The sequence below is a fragment of the Thalassophryne amazonica genome, chromosome 10, assembly GCF_902500255.1.
Source record: "Thalassophryne amazonica chromosome 10, fThaAma1.1, whole genome shotgun sequence".
Taxonomy (NCBI): domain Eukaryota; kingdom Metazoa; phylum Chordata; class Actinopteri; order Batrachoidiformes; family Batrachoididae; genus Thalassophryne; species Thalassophryne amazonica.
The window spans coordinates 112,839,590-112,861,383 of NC_047112.1; the positions used below are offsets into that span (position 1 = coordinate 112,839,590).

The window sequence follows — 21,794 nt, forward strand, 5'->3', positions numbered from 1 at the left end:
GGCCTTCAGGGTTGAATCCTCATACAGGATTGTGACTGGGAGTCGTGTAGCAATGTGGGTGTGTCCCACGTGAATGTTTTGGCCCACCCCTGGCCCAGTCTCTAAGGGCGGGCGTTTGGCGTTTGACCGCTCGGGGCAGTCTCTCACATGGTGCTCTATTGAACCACAAACAAGACACGCTCCGTGGGTCCATCTCCTCTGTGCATCTGGTGCCCTAAATGTTGCCCTACTCGTGTCCCTAGCTTCGTCAGTAGGGGGAGCTGTGACCCCACGGAGCGCAGGAACAGAGGAGCGTGGGGAGGGCGGAGCTCGATCGGACCCGGAAGGGAGAGGGACGACGCGTGCCTGGCCACGCCCTTCGCCTCGTTCCCGGCGGCGTTCTTCTAACCGGTTGTCGAGTCGTATGACTAGATCAGTGAGCCCATCCAAATCCTGTGGTTCGTCCTTAGCCACCAGGTGTTCTTTTAGGACCAGAGACAGTCCGTTTACAAAGGCAGCGCGGAGGGCAGTGCTATTCCAGCCGGATCTCGCTGCCGCGATGCGGAAGGCGACTGCATAGGCAGCTGCGCTCCGACGCCCCTGTCGTATGGACAGTAGTGCGGTTGAAGCGGACTCTCCTCTGTTGGGATGATCGAACACCGTTCTGAGCTCCCGTACAAACCCATCGTATGTATGAAGGAGCCGTGAGCTCTGCTCCCAGAGCGCTGTAGCCCAAGTGCGTGCCTCCCCGCGAAGCAGATTTATCACATAAGCTACTTTGCTAGCATCAGTCGCGTACATTACGGGACGCTGTGCGAAGACGAGCGAACACTGCATCAGAAAATCCGCGCACGTCTCCACACAGCCTCCGTACGGTTCTGGAGGGCTTATGTATGCTTCTGGGGACGGAGGGAGGGACCGTTGAACGACCAGTGGAACGTTACTTTCACGCGCAGGGTCCTCGGGAGGGAGAGCCGCAGCGGCGCCCGAAGGGCGTGCCTCCACTTGTGCGGCGAGAGCCTCCACCCTGCGGTTTAGGAGAACGTGTTGCTCGGTCATTAAATCGATCCGAGAGGTGAAAGCGGTGAGGATCCGCTGCAACTCACCGATTACCCCTCCCGAGGCCTCCACCGCGCCTTGGTCTTCCATTGGCCGTTCAACAGCCGGTTGACGCCCCTCGGGATCCATGACGCTGGCCGAGAGATCCTGTTGTGAAAGTGTAGGTACACGGACCCACAACAGGGGGCGCAATGAACGGACAATGGAAAAAGGTAAGAACAAGTTTTACTGTTGTGAAATTAGCACAACTGATACAATAATTCACAATTTGGAGGTGTAAGCCGAAATCTGCTGGTGTCTTGTGGGCAGGCCCGAAGGTAGGAGACGTCCGTCCTAGTCGAACCGGAACCACCCAGATTTCCTCTGCCACCGAAACCCAGAAGTACTGGAACCGCCAAGTCCCGAATTCCCAGGTGGCCACTGCCTTCGCTCGTCGGATCCGGTACTGCTGGCGGGAAAGAACACAAACACACAGGTTGGGATGCGACCGCACCCAGTAGATGAGAGGGGCAAGCCGCCTCCACCTCTTGTCACAATAAGCAGGAAGGTGAGTACTTATCCGATCACTCGGCTTTCGGTAGTCAGCTGTCCTGAAAGGTTTAACAAGTATTATAGGATTATACTTAAATAAGCTGCAGAGAAGATTACCTTAGGCTCAAGGCGATATCTCGGCAATGAGGTGGAGACGCTGTCCTGCTGATATACCTCCGTACTGAGTGAAGTCAGCTGTGTCCATTAATGGGTGACAGCTGTCACCCTGGCTGCTCTCATCAGGTGGCGACGCCCTCTGGTGCCTGGAGCCCGCACTCCAGGCAGGGCGCCCTCTGGTGGTGGTGGACCAGCAGTACCTCCTCTTCAGCGGCCCACACACAACAATGGTGCCTCCATTGCACCAGTGCAGAGGAGCCCTTGCAGCCAGATTATTCACCTGCTCCCTCAATAACATTTATTCTTTTCGGGTGGGGTGAGCATGTGGCGGACATTCAACACGTAATAGACATAATTCACCATACCGAGCATGTTTCCTGGGTGGTAAGTGGTAACATGCCAAATTGCACGAAGCACATGCCAAAGTGTTGCCACGGGTGGTTAGAGTGTGCCCTCTGTTCTGCAGGTGTTAGCACGCTGAGGTGTGTATATTGATGTTTCCTGTCTCTGCCCCTGTGTGGGCACTGCATTTCAGCCTAGAAACACAGGCTGTGGATGATGATTTTCGGACTGTGGTTAGGCAGGGAAAGTCACGTAGGGTTTGGTGCCCGGTTGGGGTACCCCGATCACACTCGCCACTGCGAACTGGGAATCAGTTTTCTCCTTTGGATATGCCTGATGTGAGTTCTTTGAGCCCATGGATGACTTCCATGCCTGTCTCCAGGCCGAAACACCGGGCTTTAATGATAGGGGATTCTGTCACTCACATAGTCAGGTTACAGACGCCAGCTGATGTTAAATGTATTCCTGGGGCCAGAGCTCCCGACATAGCCTCCCATCTCAGGGTGCTGATGCTGCAGACGGGTAGACAGACAAAGGAACATGACACGAGATACAGTCACGTAGTTATTCACATTGGCACCAATGATGTCAGGATGAAGCACTCTGAGGTCACAACGCAATGCTAAAATACCCTCGGCCGTGTGAGCATTGTCTTTTTTATAATTTGCAGTTGTTTATTTGGTATCCCATTGCAAAGTATATTTGGGCGGTCCAGGAAAAACAAACTTAAACTTTTTAAGGTGCTTCCTCATTTTTTATTTATTTATTTTTTATTCCTTTAGGGGTAAAAACAAATTGGGTGAAATTTCATGAGATTTAAAAAATATTAACCACTGCCACCTGGCCCCTGTTTTTTGTTTTGTTTTTTTGTGACATGTGAGTGAGATTTAGAGTTATTGTCTGGACACATTAGTCCATTAGTGGCAGATTTTGTTACATCTGCCTCAGGTCGCATTTCTGAGGCGTTCAACATCAACATGGATGTCCTCATCAAGGACCCCTCAGAGTGGGAGGATGACCCATCATTCTAGTCGTCACAGCAGGTCCTGGATAGCATTGCTGCTGTCAATGATTTTACTGAGTGAGGAGTTGCACTTATCCAGGATTACCATCAGATCCAAATGAAGGATGTACAGCAGCACCAATACCTGCTGCAAGTTGTTAAGTTGCATTGACGTCAGTTCCCAGAGGCGAAGAAAATCAGAACCAAACGCCACTCCCCATGACTGTTTGTTTTCACCAAATAGGTGGACAGTGACATGTAATACTTTTTTGTCTCTCCTGTATGGTCAGTTAAAGGAGAAAGGATTGTTTCAATTTGTATTTCATTTGTGAACAGTTACATTTCTGTTGCCTGTTTGCACTGACATACTCAACCTGTTGTGGGCTGGGGTGTTTGGCTGGCTTGGTTTTTGTTTTCTGTTTCTCCCACCAGGTGGTATGCATTCAGGACTGAGTGGCTGAGCATTAGGACCTCACCCTGAACACCTGAGGCTTGTTTTCACGTGCAGGTCATCAGGACTCACAGCTGTGGTGTATTTTGTCTTGATCAGAGATTGCTGCATTTAAACCTTGAATGCATAGTGTGTGATTGCCAGAGACTCGACCTTGTGAGCAGACGTGTGAGATCGACGTCAGGAGAACAATCTCACCATCACGGACGCAGAGACCGCTCCAGGTTTGATGCCACAGTCTGTGAAGGAGGATTGGGTGAGGTCTCACGCTCTTCAGCACACTTCCTGAGGTAATTTGGTGTCCCTCACACCTTGTGTTAGTGAGCTGTCACGTTATGCTAATTGTCTAATCAGCTTCTGCTGCAGTGGAGATTTGAACTGAGTTGTTTCGTGCCTGCAGGGTGAGAAGCTGATGTATAGATTTAAGCCAGGAAGTGTTTGCTGATTGCGTGCACCTTTGAGTTGTGTCTCTCTGTGTGGAGTTGGACTCACCTCCATGTTTTCTTTCTTCACAGACTTGGTTTGTCGCGGCCACCTGGGGGGTGTCGGCGGGGTCCCTGGGTCCGAACTGCTGTGGCTCCGGACCGTTTGCGCTGTTGAGAGCGCACCGTGTTTCCACCTCACCAGACCGCGGACTTTTTAGTTGTTTAGCACTTCACCCACTGTTATGTTTATTAAATTCTGTTACCTTTTGAACCGTGCTCTGCTTATTTTATGCTGGGTCCTTTCAAATGCTGGGTCGGTGCTTCGACCGCGTCCGAAACATAACAGTAGTCTCTGGCCATTTAACAATGGACCAGCGGAAGCAGAGACGGTATTTTTGCCAGGAAGGCTGCAGCAGATGTTGGAGTTGATCCGGGATCAGTTGCGGGTGCTCTCCGCCCGGGTTGTGCGCGTTGGTGCGCGCATGGCGGAGTTTACAGCTTGGGTCGTGTCGCACCCCGCTGTTAAGGCTGTAGCCCTGTCTCCTCCTGTGCAGCTGGCTCCGATGCCTGTTGTACCAGCCCCCGTGGTATTTAGTTTGCACTTTAAGCTGTTTGTTATAACCTGCTGTCGTTTACAGCAGTGTGTATTGGTTTTTACTCTGTTACCACAGGGATTTTCTTATTTGGCACTTTGGCTCCCTCTGTTGGTGACAGAGTCACATTACCGTCTAGGTTCAAAGGATGGAAAATACGTTTTTCCATTCTTTGCACTTGACAATGTAGGCCAATGTTAGTTTTTTTTATTGGTCTATTATGTGTTTCTTGTTTTAGTATGTGGTGTTTTTATCAGGGGTTAATTTGTTGTTTTTGTGGATTTTAGCACTGTCAGTGGTCTGGTGGAGTTGAAATACAGGCTGTCTGGAGCATGGCATGGACCCAGGTGACTTTATGTTTGTCGGTTGGTCTTTTTTTTTATTTCTTTTGGTTTCGCCTCCCAGGGTTTGATGGGACGGTCCTCTGGGGGGTGATGGGGGGGTAATTGGGTTGTTTTTTCTTTTTTTCTTTTTTTTTGTTGTTCACTCTCTTCTCCTCTGGCTCCAGCCGTGTGAGCCGTACGTTGTCGGCGTTGCTGGAGTGGTGCAGTTTGGTTATGCTGGGCATTTCCCAGGTAACCTCTGCACCCGGGGGGGGGGGATTTTTTTTAAAATTTTCTTCCCTGTCTTCTCCTCTGGCCCCAGCCGTGTGAGCCGTATGTTGTCGGCGTTGCTGGAGTGGTGCAGTTTGGTTGTCCTGGGCGTTTCCCAGATAACCTCTGCATCCGGGAGGCGGGGGGGGTTCGGGGTGTTGTTTTTTGTTGATTCCCTGTTCCACCTCCGGCTTCAGCGCGCCTTTGAGCCGTATGCCATCGGGGGTGGCATACCTGGGGGGTGTCGGCGGGGTTCCTGGGTCCGAACTGCTGTGGCTCCGGACCATTTGCGCTGTTGAGAGCGCGCCGTGTTTCCACCTCACCAGACCGCGGACTTTTTAGTTGTTTAGCACTTCACCCACTGTTATGTTTATTAAATTCTGTTACCTTTTGAACTGTGCTCTGCTTATTTTATGCTGGGTCCTTTCAAACGCTGGGTCGGTGCTCCGACCGCGTCCGAAACATAACACAACCATTGCAATTTCCACCTTGCGTCCAGCAGTGGTTAGAATAGTTGTATCAAAATAAAATTTTGCACAAAACATTTTCTCATCAAGATGAACAATTTTGTCAGGAAGCACCTTTAGAAAGTCACATTTTTATATTAAGACCACCCTAATTAATTATACATTTATTTTTATTTACATTAATTATTAAGATCCTGTTGTCTTACGTACAACTTGTACATGTTCAATAAAGCCTCTCTGTCAATCAGTCATAAACATTATCATATACCTATAAATGATACGCCTATATGATTGGATAAAATACTAAAGAATAAATAGCAATACACCCTTTTCGCGGACGGGTAATATTTTTCATACCACCCAAGTAATCAGCCAATCCGGACAGCGGAGTGGTGCCACGACAAAGAGGCGCGGTCAGAGGAAGTGTGAAATACTGGTGAGTCACTATTAATAATTTCTTACATGTCCAACCTCGTAGGTTGATCGTTAAAATTAAATTTAGTTCTAAAAGCCATCATAATTATTTATAGGAAAACGTTCTATTTTTTTTCTACTAAGTTTGAACTTTGAGTGTTTACACAGGAGAGAAAAGTGAGAAAATGTTCATGCCTGTTTGAGAAAAGTGTATAAAGTGTGTAGTGAGGGGTTTTACAGCCTTAAAACATCTATAATAATTGTGAAAAATAAGGCTGACTACTTCGCGGATTTTAGAACATAACTCCCGCAATAAACGAGGGACCACTGTATATGATAAAATCGCTATCAAGTTATTCACCAATGAATATGGCTTTTTACACCCTTCAGAAAACCATACAACATTTATCATTTATAGGTATATGATAAAATTATCAAGTTGTTTTACCAATCAGAAAACCATACACCCTTTGGCCTCAGGGCGTATGGTTTTCTTCAGGGTGTATAAAGCCATATTCATTAGTGAACAACTTGATAACTGATAATATCAATGTTTCTGAGCTTTTGACAGTGGATGTTAGCTTTGATTTAGCAGAAATTAGCATGCACGCTGATCTCTGTAAAATGCCTTATAACTCAGTCCAGAGGTTTATCAGGTTCCAAAAACAGCATTTTCAGTTTTAGAAGTGTTTATATCTCGCTAGCTTTTACATAATCTATGCCAAAGAGGTTATATTTATACACAAATGAAACAGATTTGCAGTTAGTTAACCCAGCCACTGACATTACAGTGCCACTCTTCTCTGATTGGCTGTCACCCACGCCCCTCAAAAACATAACTCAATGCTAAAATACCCTCAGCCATGTGAGCATTTTTCTCTCTATAATTTGCAGGTGTTTAATTGGTATCCCAGTTCAAAGTATGCATTTATTGTTATTTACAATAATTATTAAGCTCCTGTTGCGTTACGTACAATTTGTACATGTTCAATAAAGCCCCTCTATCAGTCAATCAATCAATCAATCATAAACAATATTTATGTTTATGAGCTTTTGCCAAGACCAGAAGTTAGTAGCTTTGAGTTAGTGGAAGTTTGAGTGCACGTTGACATCCGTAAGATGTCTTGTAAATCCTTCCAGAGGTGTTATCAGGTTACAAAAACAGCGTTTTCAGTTTTAGAAGTGTTTATTTCTTGCTACCTTTTACATAATATATAATATATTTTTACAGAATATATAAGAAACGTCATATAAACACATAAATGAAGCGGTTTTACGGAGACCTACCACTGACATCATGGTGCCACTCTACTCTGATGGAACAGAATGAAACAGAATGTGACTTTTTAACCTCTTAAAATAGGTCAAAGTTGGCCATCTTTGAACTTGTCCAAGGTCTGTGTCCCAAGAATTGTTCCTGTGAATTTGAAGACTGGCAGTAATAGGATTGGACATATGCTGAGCACAGACGGACGGACAGACACAAAGTCTTCACAGTACCCAATTGCCATATTTGATGGCCTCGGGTTAAACAAGGAACAGAATGTAACTTTTTAACCTCTTAAAATAAGCCAAGGTTAGCCATCTTTGAACTTGTCCGAGGTCTGTGTCCCATGAATGTTCCCTCTGGCAGTAATAGGATTGGACTTACGCTGTGCATGGACAGACTGAAGGACGCAAAGTCTTTGCAATACACAATGGCCATATTTGATGGCCTCGGGTAAAGATCAAGTGTGACTTGAGTAGGTAGATGTGGAAAACATGCAGGGCAGGTGCCCAGGGTTGGTGACCCCTGCCCTAACCTGTACATTTGGTTTTGACCTAAGGCCAAAATATGGCCATCGGGTATTGTGAAGACTTTTCATCCGTCCTTCTGTCCGTCCGTCTGTCTGTGCTTAGCATAAGTCCATTTCTATTACTGCCAGGGTCTTCAAATTCACAGGGAACATTCTAAGGACACACACCTTGGACAAGTTCAAAGATTGCTAATTTTGACCTATTTTAAGGGCTTAAAAGATCACATTCTGTTTCCTATTTTTATGCTCATACGGCCGAGGGTATTTTGGCATTGCGTTATATTTTATTCTGTCCCTGCTCTGCAAGGGATTCTGATGTTTGTTGGTTCTTGATTGAATGAGCACAACTGAATGAGTTCCAGAGCTTTTGGAAGAGCAGGGAGAGATGAAAAAACATACAGGTTAATACAGGTTATGGGTCCCTCTGGACTAAGATTGAGAACCTCTGATTTAGAGGATTGGCTGATAGACTAGGCAGTATTTTGCCCAGTATTTTGCCCATGGACAGGTTAAGCTTATGAGATCACTTCCAGGCAAAGTGACCTAGCTGCACAGGTTGTACTGTACGTGCCGTGTCACCAAGTGGATTAAGCCGAGGGAGGCTGTGACGTGTGCATGTGGTCTTCACTAATCTGGCTCTGGATCTGCTGCTAAAATGCTCTGTGGTAATGCAGTGGATGTGGTAGACAATATGGCTCTTCACAACTTTGCAGGCCTGTTCTTATAGTCAGACAGAGTATGGGCGTCAGGTGGTGACATCACTGACTTACTGAAGTGGATCCTGCATCACAGGCTGCGGGGGGTGGGGGGGGGGGTGCATTTGTTGCCATGGTGATAGGTTCCTCAAGCAGCTGCTGCTTGCTTGTGCTCTAGCACACCCTTTTTTTTTTTCCTTTTTTCATTCTTCTCCTCTCCCTCTCTCCTCTGTGTTTCTGCCAGCCTTTCAGGCAGGCCATTTGTACATTATGTGAGCGGTTGTGGACCTTCCTGCTCCAGACGTTTTATGCAGTCCGGCACACACCGGGATGGCGGAGACTGTCCTCCAGAGACAAAGATAGAATACTGGCAGGTAAGAAAATGTCTGTGTAGTCTGGCAGCTTTAGTGATGGTTTCTGTCGGTATCCACCACCACTCTGTTTTTCTCTTCAAACATAGGATGTACATGCTGCAGTGTGTGTGTGTGTGTGTTCTCTGTCTGCCCCAGCCTCATGGAACGGCTGTGTCGTGTTACAGACAGCTTGGGAACATATGTTGATGGCAGATTTAACACTCAAATACAGCCAACGTATTTACCGTTTGATGACTGCACCTCAGATTTGAGCGCACTTTATTCATCAGCAACCATTTTAAGGGGCTTAAGCAGGAAGGAAGCAGTGCGCTGTGATGAGGTGATGTGTGTTTTTCAATGGGTGGAAAAATAGGCCCTGTTGACTCTGAGTGAGTTTGTACTTGATTTTAGTCATGCACAAAAATGCACTCTTAAGCTTTCCATGCACTGAAATGCGCATTTTGAATAATTAATTTGGCTGCTGTCGGTGCAGCTATGTACGAATTAATGATACACTGTAATCACAATCCCGATCTCAGGCGCAAATATTACAGATGTACAGAGAATTCACAGCAAATATTGTGTTGTTTCACATAAATTATTCAAGACCATATTTGTCTTATATTTGGTGTAAATAGAACTTTGTCAGTGTCTGAAATTTATTGTGTATGGTAATTATTATTGTGACAGGTACAAATGTGTGTGTGTGTGTGTGTGTGTGTGTGTATATATAATAATCTCCACACTATTTTAACTGCTGAATATAGCAATATCCTGATATTTTGTTACATTTCTGTTCAATGTTTACTTTTTCCAAGTATACGAGGTCTATTAGATAATAAACCGACCCTTTTTTTTTAACTATATGGATTTGAATGACGTGCGATTACACCAATCATGCTTGAACCCTTGTGCGCATGCGTGAGTTTTTTCACGCGTGTCGGTGACGTCATTTCCCTGTGGGCAGGCCTTGAGTGAGATGTGGTCCCGCCCTCTCGGCTGAATTCCTTTGTTTCACATGCTGCTCGAGACGGCGCGTGTTGCTTTATCAAAAATTTTTCTGGACCTGTGAGGAATATCCGAGTGGACACTATTCGAGAAATTAAGCTGGTTTTCGGTGAAAAGTTTAACGGCTGATGAGAGATTATGGGGTGTTTCTGTCGGTGTAACGACTTCCCACGCAGCAGGATGTCGTGCAGCGCTTCCAGGCGCCGTCGTCAACCTGTTTCGACCTGAAAACATCCTAATTTAAGGCTTAATTCACCCAGGACGTCGTGAGAGAACAGAGAAGATTCAGAAGAGGCCGGCATGAGGACTTTATGCGGACATTCCACTGTTTAAGGACATTTTGTAATGAAAGATGTGCGCGCAAATTCTGTGTGCGCCGCGAAAGGAAAAACACCGCCGTGTTGAAAACCATTTGTAAAATTCAGGCGGCTTTTGATGGCTTTCAACAAGTGAGTAACTGATAAATTGTTTAACAGCTTGGGCATGTTCCAACTTGCCCGTTAAGGTTTCCAACAGAGGTGTTTTTCCTGTCGCGACCCCCCGCGGTCGGGTCTGGCCCGACATGCGACTCTGCCCGCACATTCTTTCATTACAAAATGTCCGTTAACAATGGAATGTCCGAATAAACTCCTCATGCCGACTTCTTCTGAAAGTTCTCTGTTCTCTGACGACTTACTGGGTCAACAGAGCCTGAAATGTGGAAGTTTTCAACTTGAAACGGCGAGACGCTGCCGCCTCGAAGCACAGATCGCCGTCAGGCGCCGTGGGCCGTCCTTAAAGCGACACTACCAGACCAAAATCTCTCATCAGCCGTTAAAATTTTTACCGAAAACCAGCTGAATTTATCGAATGGTGTCCACTCAGTTGTGCCTTACAGTTTTGAAAAAAATTTGATCAAACAAAGCAGCAGTCTCTGAGCCATTCCTAAACAATGAAAAAATCGACGAGAGGGTGGGCGACTCCTCACTCAAAGACTGCCCACAGGTGAATGACGTAACCGACAGGCGTGAAAAAACTCTTGCATGCCCACGAGGGTTCAAGCATGTCTGATGTAATCACACGTGATTCAAATCCATATGGTTTTTGAAAAAAATAATAAGGATGGATACTTTTCTAATAGACCTCGTAGTTGATCTTTGTTGTTGCAGTTTCTGTTGGTAGAATCTCTAATCCAGATGTTGTCAAAGTAGTACTCAGAGATAAGGCAAAAACACAGGAAATGTCACTGATCAATGTCATGCATTTGATTCAGATTCAAGCACAAGCATTATGTACAGTTCCATTCAGAAGAAAAAAAAAATGATTGTGACACAACAGTTACTGGTAGAGATTGTGATCATAATCTCTACTGGTAGAATCACAGTTTCTACCAGATTGCAGATTCTACCTTGACATGTGTGTGTGTGTGTGTGTGTGTGTGTGTGTGTGTGTGTGTGTGTGTGTGTGTGTGTGTGTGTGTGTGTGTATATACATATGTACACACACCTTGACAAGAAACACAAATTTATCCAAAAATTTCTAACTGAACCATTGTAAGGATCAATACAAATATATATATATATATATATATATATATATATATATATATATATATATATATATATATATATATATATATATATATACGAGGTCTGTCAATAAAGTATAGGTCCTTTTTATTTTTTCAAAAACTATATGGATTTCATTCATATGTTTTTACGTCAGACATGCTTGAACCCTCGTGCGCATGCGTGAGTTTTTCCACGCCTGTCGGTGGCGTCATTCGCCTGTGAGCACTCCTTCCTTTGTCTGAGAAGTTGCTGAGAGACTGGCGCTTTGTTTGATCAAAATTTTTTCTAAACCTGTGAGACACATCGAAGTGGACACGGTTCGAAAAATTAAGCTGGTTTTCAGTGAAAATTTTAACGGCTGTTGAGAGATTTTGAGGTGATACTGTCGCTTTAAGGACTTCCCACGGTGCGAGATGTCGCGCAGCGCTCTCAGGCGCCATCATCAGCCTGCTTCAAGCTAAAAACCTCCACATTTCAGGCTCTATTGATCCAGGACGTCATGAGAGAACAGAGACGTTTCAGAAGAAGTCGGTTTCAGCATTTTATCCGGATATTCCACTGTTAAAGGAGATTTTTTTAATGAAAGACGTGCGGACGGGTCCGCGCGTCGGGACGCAGCCGGCGCGGTGCGGCGGCACAGGAAAAACACCTCCGTGTTGATAACCATTTGTAAAATCCAGGCGGCTTTTGATGGCTTTCAGTGGAGTGAGTATATGAGAAATTGTTTAACAGCTGGACATGTTCCAACTTGTCCTTAAGGCTTCCAATGGAAGAAAGATGAATGATAGGGTTTTTTTTTTTTTTCCTCTTTTTCAGCATCCATTGACAAAGGAGACAACCGAAGACTTGGTAAAAAGCCTGTACTAAGCAGCTCACAGGTAAAATTATAACTGTAAAACCATTTGTTCTTCCATTTTATTTTGTACTATTTTGGTTGCTGTCTGACATGGTAACAGCACCTTCTCAGGCTCGATATTAAGGTCTGCGCATAAGTGTAGTTTGGTTCCAGACTACTTTTTTTAAATTTGTCTACAGGTTATGTACCTGTATAACCTTCGTATTTCTTCTGTTTTTCTTGTTGCTTAAGGCCCTGTCACACCTTGATGATTTAGCCTCCGTATGCCTGCCATATTAAAAACTCTGTCACACGCTCTCGTATGTGTAATAAACTAATGTAGCTGTCACACTTGACGATCATCCAGCGTCTGGCGACAGCCCCGTTTCAACCCAGTGGATCTGGTCGGTACTGCACGGTGTGGTGCGCGCCAGAAAAAGTAGAGTAATTTAACTTTTTTCTTTTTCTTTTTTTTTTTTATCTTGATGGACCATTTTCATTGTGTACAGAATGCTGATGAGTGGACTGGCTGTGGGAAACGCTGCCGTGAATGAATGGAGTACTGTCTCTTTAAATGTTGAAAGCACCGGCTGCTTCCTGACCAGCGGACCTGATCAGGTCATCAGACCTGAATAATGAAACGCTGTGATGATTTAAGCTTTTAAAGTGCCAGTTCACCACGATCAGGTGTGATCTGAAGGAAGTGCTGTGTGATATGTTGACGTGTTGATCACTGATAGCCACGATACTTTAAATGTTTAAACAGCACGTTAATCAGGTGTGATCACCCTGATCGATCAGTGCAGAGTTTACAGCGTCCATACACCCGCGCTCTGCTTGTACCCACAGTGATGCACATTATTGCTCACATTCCTCCAATTCATTCATCAAACTAAAACCATACTGAATTATAAAACAAAATTAAAGTGATGGAATTGCTGGCGGGGAAGATTTCTGCACCTGATTAGATGAGATTGGGTCACTGGAACAGGTATTTCAGGAATGAGGCACTCATCTGCTATTCCTGAGGGAGCTTTGGTAGTTAAATTTATGGTAGTTAAACCATAAATGATCTATCCATGCATGAGCCATTTCCATATGACATCTGAATGGCAGTGTGCCAGGTTGGTGTTCACACCACTGTAGTGCTGCATTCACATTTTGGCTAAGCAGCAAACATGAAAATGGATATTCCATTGTTTTCAGTGAGAGGTTGATGGACAAGTTGTGAGTGGGACAGCCACACACCATGACGGCACTTGCTGTCAAAAGTTAAAAGTTTTCAACTTTTGCTGCATACCACAGCAACAAGTTTCAAACCGTTGTTTTATCTTTAATGAAGAGGAACAACAGACAGCAAGAGATGGATTGTGTGGTTGTGGCGACTGCTGTACGAGGCGTTCGAGTCGGCTCTGAAATTTCATGAGTGGCATTCGACTCCTCCTTTGTGCGCCATTTGGCCTCGGTCGTGTTATGTGTGAAGGGCCCTATGTTTTAGCAGGAGCACAGACCAAAGCTGATCCCCTGTAGCCTGACCACTCCCACGTTTCGGCACGCATATGACCTGCAGATTAATTGCAAAGCTGACATGACAGTGGGAAATACATAGTTATTGCCATGGTGAATTGTTTTTAATGTAATAACTGCATAAATCTCAATACAATCTGAGTTAGAGTGAAATTAAAGTAGTAGTGAGGGGAGACAAATGAGCTGCACATTGACGTTGTTAATGAACCGAGATCATATTTAAATGTTTGACATTCAAACTGTCCAGAAACATGTTGAAAACTATTTTGTGTTCACTTCTGAAATTAAAGTCATAATATGAATACAGGTTTCCACAGGGGTGGGGGGAACTAGAAATGTTTATTGGGATGGAAAGGTGGATGGAGGCATTCAAATAACATGTAAAAGTAAAACAGAAAATTTAAAACCCTAGATTTTTGGTAATAACAACATTACAATATTATTGTAATTCAGAAACCACCTGCAAACACCAATTTAATTGAATTTCTTGATGCCAGTTGTCTTGAGTCAGGCTCTTTTGTGTGTGAAAGAATTGATTGTGAATCACACTGCAGCCAGTGTTTTAAACTGCTTACACTGTTGTTGCCGTTGTTTAATGCTCACATATAGCATTAGCGATACATCTTCTGAAAGATGGGTGCTGTCTGAAATACATCTTCTGAAAGTATTGGAACAACGGGGTCACGGGTCACTCACAATCAAGGCTATAGATACAAAATACAGATGTTATCATATCAGAAACACTAAATCATATGTCATGAAGATGTACTTTTGCTTTCAGCATCTGCATATGAAAAAAAACTTCATGTTGCTGAAAAATGGTTTGATTAATCCTAATATTTAACAAGTTATGACCAGAAACGTGGTGCATTTTTAAATGAAATTAGGCATTATTCTGTGTCACTTTAAAATTGATGCAGCATGTTTTATTGTATAACAATAAAGGTGTGGTAGTCTTTTATGTAAATGTTTTTCTATGATATAAACAAATATCTGTTTTCTATTTTCAGAAAATTTCATCAATTTTGGGTGATCCCAGAGACGGCTACATAGTTTTACAGAAATGAGTTACATCGTTGTAAAATTTCATTTTCAAGACAATATTGAATGGAAATGCTGAATGAAAACAATAAAAAGTCATCCTTTGGTCTTTAAATAATGTTATTTGAAGTCTCAAGGGTGTTTAAAAAAAATAAACAAAAAGATTTAATGCGGCCAGAGCAATGTTTTGTTTTTGGCAATGATCGCACTGCATGGTCTCAGATGTTCAGAAAATCCTGTAGAGTCCGTGACATACTTATATTTAAAAATAATAGCATGGTGAATGTAACTTAGGTAGTTTTATTGTCCTATGTTAGGATAATTAGAGGATATAAGTTGAATGGAATAAATAATTAGGTCCTGTACCTGTTATGATGAAGGCTATAGGTAGCACCGTGTCACGGACTCTACGTGTGTAGAGTCTGCGACATGTTTTAAAATAGTACATGGATGATTCTATGAGTATCCATGATGAAGTGCTCTATCTATATTGAAGAATACAGTTTAAGTCTTATAACCAAAACATATACCAAATTTTTAAAAAAGTAAATAGTAAAATAAATGACTCTTGTATTAAGAATATCCTTTCTATTGTAGAGTCCGTGACGGTCAAAATGTGACTTTGCCTCTTCGTCTTAATATTGTCACCAAAAAAAAATTGCCTAGAGATACATGAATAAAATTTTGGATTATACTGCACTAGACATTGGTCTTCATAATGGGTCTGAATTCAAAGAAAAATACTTACTTTGATTTTTGTCTTAAGGTGACACACCTTAAGACACCTTGATTGTGACTAACCTGTCAGTTAATTTGTTGTTGCTGTACACGGAAGATATTTGGATTTGAGATCAAAAGCCAAATTTGAAAACAGTCCTCTCTCCAAAGAATGGTATAAGAGTGCAGTGTTGGGCACGTTACTTTGAAAAAGTAATTAGTTATAGTTACTAGTTACTTCTCCCAAAAAGTAACTGAGTTACTAACTGAGTTACTCCACTATAAAAGTAACTAGTTACCACTAAAAGTAACTATTGCGTTACTCGCCTCTTAGCCCCCCCCCCTTCTCAGAGCATGTTTCATAAGCCAGATGCATAGAGAGCAGGACAGCAAAGACAAGTACCTGCACAGAGCTTTGCATTTATTGCAACTCAACGCAAACTATAGACAACGGATGGACATACAGTTCTCAAAATATGTTTTTAAAAAGAAAAGTACACAATTTAACAGAGGCTCATTTAAACTGAATTGAAAATGTATATGGATTTGTTAAATCCAACTTAAAGTCCATAACATGCATTCATTCATCTTGCATGTATGCAATAATTTATCCAACCAGCCAACCCAGTCGTCTCACCAACAGCAAAGACCTGCACAAAGGTTTTCATTTACTGCAACTCTAACTTACCAGAACTAGTACACAACTATAGCCAACAGATGGACATAAAGTGCTCCAATTGTGTTTCTTAAAGAAAGTAAATAGCTTAACAGGAGTGCTTTTTAAATTGAACTGAAAATGTTCATGCATTTGTTAAATCCAACTCTAAACATGCATGCATTCCTCTCTCCATCCATCCACCCAACCCAGTCATCTCAACATTTTAGCCCTTAAACCAGTGGTTGTATCGTAGGAGAAGCAGCTTCTCAAATTTGAGGTCAGAGAGTCTGTTCCTCTTTGGGGTGAAGACCAGCTTCCCCAGGCTAAACAGTCTCTCCACTGGAGCACTGGATGGAGTGGCAGCATTATACTTCAGGGAAATTCTCTTTAAGAGGAAATCCATGAAGTGAGTCCATCCCTTGGGCTCCTGATTTCAAATAATCTGCGACTTGACTTTCTGCAGTAGCAGAAGTGTCGTCCTCATCATCAAAGGAGAAGAACGCATCCTCAACAGTTGAGCTGGTACATGTGGGTGTGGTGGTGCTTGTACCTTTTTGCTGGTCTTCATTTCTTACACTTGCACGACATACCACCAGCAGCTCTGCTTTGGCCTTGTCCTTCCTTTCTTGTGTTCGCAGCCAACGTAACTTGAACCTGGGCAGAGTCACAGCAGCCAGGAGAGCACTGTCGCTCTCCAGCACCTCTGTAAATCTTGTTTTTATCGCCTGAAATGACATAAAGCAAAGAACATATGACTGACTGTCTATACAAACACACACACACACACACACACACACACACACACACACACATTATGAGTACAATATATACTCTATATTATTCATTTTCACAACGTATGGATGTATTAGACAGAAATGTAGTTCTTACCTCGACAATTGCCTCTGGAAGGTCCACAAGTATTTGGAGTCCACTCTTCAGCTCAAGGGTTTTCATCATCGAGGTCTCCAGGGTAGGTAGCAGCGTGCCGTGGTAGCAGTTGTCCTCTCCCTGGAGGATATCTAGGGCGACTGTCAGCGGCTTCATCGCAATGCAATATTCCTTCAGGAGCTGATGCTCTTTTTCTGTGATTGCTTTCAAGCCGAACTTGGATGAGATGGTGTTGAGATCGACTATGGGAATCTCACAGATCCTAGCTAAGGCTTCATAAAAAGAATTCCATCTGGTACTGCAAGGCACTATCAGCTTCTTTGCAACCACATCCTCTACAGTCTCTGCAGCCACTGTGGAACGGCTGGCCTTATTCCACAAGGCTGTGCATTTTGCAGTTGCACTCCTGTAAACTGCGTTCTCTGGTCTGGAGAGAATCCACTTCTCAATGTCAGAACAAGACACAAGGTTCAGTGTGTGTGTGATGCACACCTGTAGTGTGGTGGTAAATTAATCACATCGTCATCCTCATCAACACGGCTTTGCAAGACATCATTCATGTCAACAAAAGTCACCTCATCATCTTCCTCATCCCCAGAGTCATCCTCCTCGACTGACTGATACCTCTTAAAAGCCTTAATGAAATTTGAGCCATTGTCAGTGACAGTTGCCGTTATTTTGTGCGAAATGCCATATGACGAGTGGATGTTGTCAAGCTCTGTGGCGATGCTCTCGTGTGTATGACGGCCCTTAAACCATCGGCATGCCAGGGCAGCTTTTTTTCATTCCATGTTTGCTGGTGGATGTATCCAGTGTGCAGTTATGCCAAGGTAGCTTTTATTGTGTGCAGTCCATATGTCTGCAGTAGTTGCCAAATATTCCAGCTGTTCAAATTCTTTTTTGAGCTCAGCATTCACTTTAACATATTCGGCATCAATGTATTTCGAAAATGTCTTTCTACAAGGCGGGCCGACGCCTCCTTTTCTCTGTATTTTCCCTATCAGAGCCCTGAAGGAGTCTGACTCCACTGTTGACATCAGCAGCATGTTCTCCACAATATATCTCCCTATCAAGTCATAGAGCTCTGTCTGCGTTAGTTTTTGGGGAGCTGAAGCACAAAAATCAAGCTTTTGCTGCTTACACAGTGAGGGTCCTTCACCGTGCCCTTTGTTACCGGACCCCACATTAACACCAGCCCTGCTACCTGTGTCTTGGTCTTGGGCCACTAGTTTAGCGGAAGCGTGAGCTGTCAACAAGTGTTTCAGTAGGTTGGAGTTGCTTACACAAGACGTGGACAAAGTTTTTGCTCGGGGACATAATGTACACTCGACGTGTACATTTTTTACCTTTGGCCTCAACGTGGTTAAAGTAGTGTCTGTATTTCCATCTGGCAAACGCTGTCTTCACACTTGAATCCTCCTCACTCGCCATCTCTCGCTATGCGTTGTAAACACCCTCCACTATGCATGCGCTCTAAACACCCACCCACCTAGTTTCTCTGATTGGCTGAAGACGTAATCTTACTATACCTTAGCCAGTCATCATTGCTTAGGCGGTTATCTCACCCTCCCCTCCTTTGTCACTCACACACACTCACACTGACAAGACATGCACACTTGCGCCTGAGAGTCCTGTGTCTGTATGCGTGAAGTTAAAAAAAAAAAAAAAAGATTATTGAGCGGCTTCAGTAACGTGCAGTAACGGGGTGTCGGTAGTGGCGTTATAGTGACAGTTGGAGTAATTAGTTAGATTAATCGTTACTGAAAAAAGTAACGGCGTTAGTAACGCCGTTTATTTCAACGCCGTTATTCCCATCATTGTAAGAGTGCCCACGTAAGCTCTTTTGAAGCCAAAATATGAATACAGAGAAAGATAAAAAAATATATATATTGGCTGCTGTAGCTGATATGGCACTTCGTCTTTTTAGTGTAGTCCTTCTCTGTGCCACTCCGCCATTGCAGTGACAGTAAAAGAAACCTGTAACTCCTTCATGGATGTCTTGGTGGGATCATGGTGTCAAAAGAAATAAAGCCAGCAAGAGGAAGTGCAGAGGCAGCTGTCCAGGAACGTGTGGTTTGGTTCTAGCTGGTCTGATGCATTTAATTACTCTGGAACACAGGTGGACAGCAGCTTGGCGGGTGGCGCACACCAGCTGGACTGTACTGGAGCATCTTTTTTTTCTTTTTTTTTTTTTTTTACTGCGTTTAAAAAAATGTGACATCTTGAATGGATACTGTGAATTGAAAACCCACACTTTAAAGGGACCAAGTGTGGGAGGGGTGGAGATTTGGATCAAACCCATGCCTAAACATGCACCAACGTCACTTTACACGGTGCTAGATGGATCATATGTGGCTTGACGTGGATCACATGCGGCAACACGAGCTATTCGAGGCTGGACAGGGCTCATTAGAAGCTGATACCTGGCACGTGAGGTACAGAGAGGCACATAGAGGCTTCTTCATAGCAGATATGTGATGGATCCTTATTCGAATAATCACTGATAAATCCATACGTGGCTCATTATTCACGGCTTTACTGAAGAACGACGCAGAGAGTAACTCACCTGGATCTTCTCACACAATGTCTAATCTGGCACCTGATGTGATCTGTGAATGTTCCTGCATTCAAATCACCACTTTCATCCGTTTCTATTGTCTTTCTGCAGAATTTGACTCATTTTGTTTGGCCGCGGCATAATTTTTGTTTTTTCTTTAAGTTTGGTAGCACTGTATAAACATATGAGATCTCACGTACGCCTTTAAAACAGACTGATTTGTAGCTCATGCAAAACACTTTGGCATATATTTAAAAGTGCATAAATATGCAAAAATGTGCAAGTTAATTCTTACATACCTATATCTCAAAATAGCTGTCAATGAAAACAGGATTCAGCCTTTAGACTGATCATCCAATCATTGTCCAGCCTCCAGGCCCGCCCACAGCTGCATTCACCCCCAGAGATGCTGGGCCTCTGGTGGCGTGACAAAATCGTGGCATTTATCCAATGGCCGTTGCATTTCGATGGCAATGAAAAAAACTGTTCCAGGCAGTCCCATTGAAGTCAACAGATGCTCGACTTCTACAGGAAAATGCATTGACCACAGACCGTATGAGAAAAATGTTTCTGAGAAGTTAATAAAATAGAATCAGTTGATTTGTGATAAGTAGCTGATTCTGAACAAACTCGTCTTCAAGATGAATGTGTTCTAATGCATTAGTAGTCAGTGAAATGTTAACAAAGTGTACATATTTGGCCACTTAATTTTTTGACATTTTAGGAGAAGCTGAGCCTCCCTTGCAGTCTTAGAGAAACTGCCTCTGCTTGAACCATGAATATTACGATCTGGACACAGCCACATCTAACCACCCCTGCAGTAGTACTACCAATATTTGACACAAATGTGGAAGTGTGGTTAGTTCAGCAACATAGCTGGATGTTTTACAACCCCTGGCAATAATTATGGAATCACCAGCCTCTGAGGATGTTCATTCAGTTGTTTAATTTTGTAGAAAAAAAGCAGATCACAGACATGACACAAAACTAAAGTCATTTCAAATGGCAACTTTCTGGCTTTAAGAAACACTATACGAAATCAGGAAAAAAAGATTGTGGCAGTCAGTAACGGTTACTTTTTTAGACCAAGCAGAGGAAAAAAATATGGAATCACTCAATTCTGAGGAAAAAATTATGGAATCACCCTGTAAATTTTCATCCCCAAAACTAACACTTGCATCATATCAGATCTGCTCGTTAGTCTGCATCTAAAAAGGAGTGAACACACCTTGGAGAGCTGTTGCACCAAGTGGACTGACATGAATCATGGCTCCAACACGAGAGATATCAATTGAAACAAAGGAGAGGATTATCAAACTCTTAAAAGAGAGTAAATCATCATGCAATGTTGCAAAAGATGTTGTTTATTCACAGTCAGCTGTATCTAAACTCTGGACCAAATACAAACAACATGGGAAGGTTGTTAAAGGCAAACATACTGGTAGACCAAGGAAGACGTCAAAGCGTTAAGACAGAAAACTTAAAACAATATGTCTCAAAAATCGAACAATGCACAAATGAGGAACGAATGGAAGGAAACTGGAGTCAACGTCTGTGACCGAACTGTAAGAAACCGCCTAAAGGAAATGGGATTTACATACAGAAAAGCTAAACGAAAGCCATCATTAACACCTAAACAGAAAAAAAACAAGGTTACAATGGGCTAAGGAAAAGCATTCGTGGACTGTGGATGACTGGATGAAAGTCATATTCAGTGATGAATCTCGAATCTGCATTGGGCAAGGTGATGATGCTGGAACTTTTGTTTGGTGCCGTTCCAATGAGATTTATAATGATGACTGCCTGAAGAGAACATGTAAATTTCCACAGTCATTGATGATATGGGGCTGCATGTAAGGTAAAGGCACTGGGGAGATGGCTGTCATTACATCATCAATAAATGCACAAGTTTACGTTGATATTTTGGACAATTGAAAGGATGTTTGGGGATGTTTCAAGATGATAATGCATCTTGCCATAGAGCAAAAACTGCGAAAACATTCCTTGTAAAAAGACACATAGGGTCAATGTCATGGCATAGGGTCAATGTCAATGAGTAGATCTGATTTGATGCAGGTGTTAGTTTGGGGGATGAAAATTTACAGGGTGATTCCATAATTTTTTCCTCAGAATTGAGTGATTCCATATTTTTTTCCTCTGCTTGGTCTAAAAAAGTAACTGTTACTGACTGCCAC

The 21,794-nt window shown here is 43.3% G+C and overlaps 1 protein-coding gene across 1 annotated transcript in view; it reads left to right on the plus strand.

Annotated features, from left to right (window-relative positions):
- btbd8 (BTB domain containing 8) overlaps positions 1-21,794 on the plus strand; it is a 174,933-nt gene that overhangs the window by 96,365 nt on the left and 56,774 nt on the right. Inside the window, exons 12-13 of the mRNA XM_034180720.1 lie at positions 8,710-8,839; positions 12,193-12,254. Of these exons, the coding sequence (XP_034036611.1) occupies positions 8,710-8,839; positions 12,193-12,254 (192 nt within the window). The remainder of the gene's footprint in view (positions 1-8,709; positions 8,840-12,192; positions 12,255-21,794) is intronic.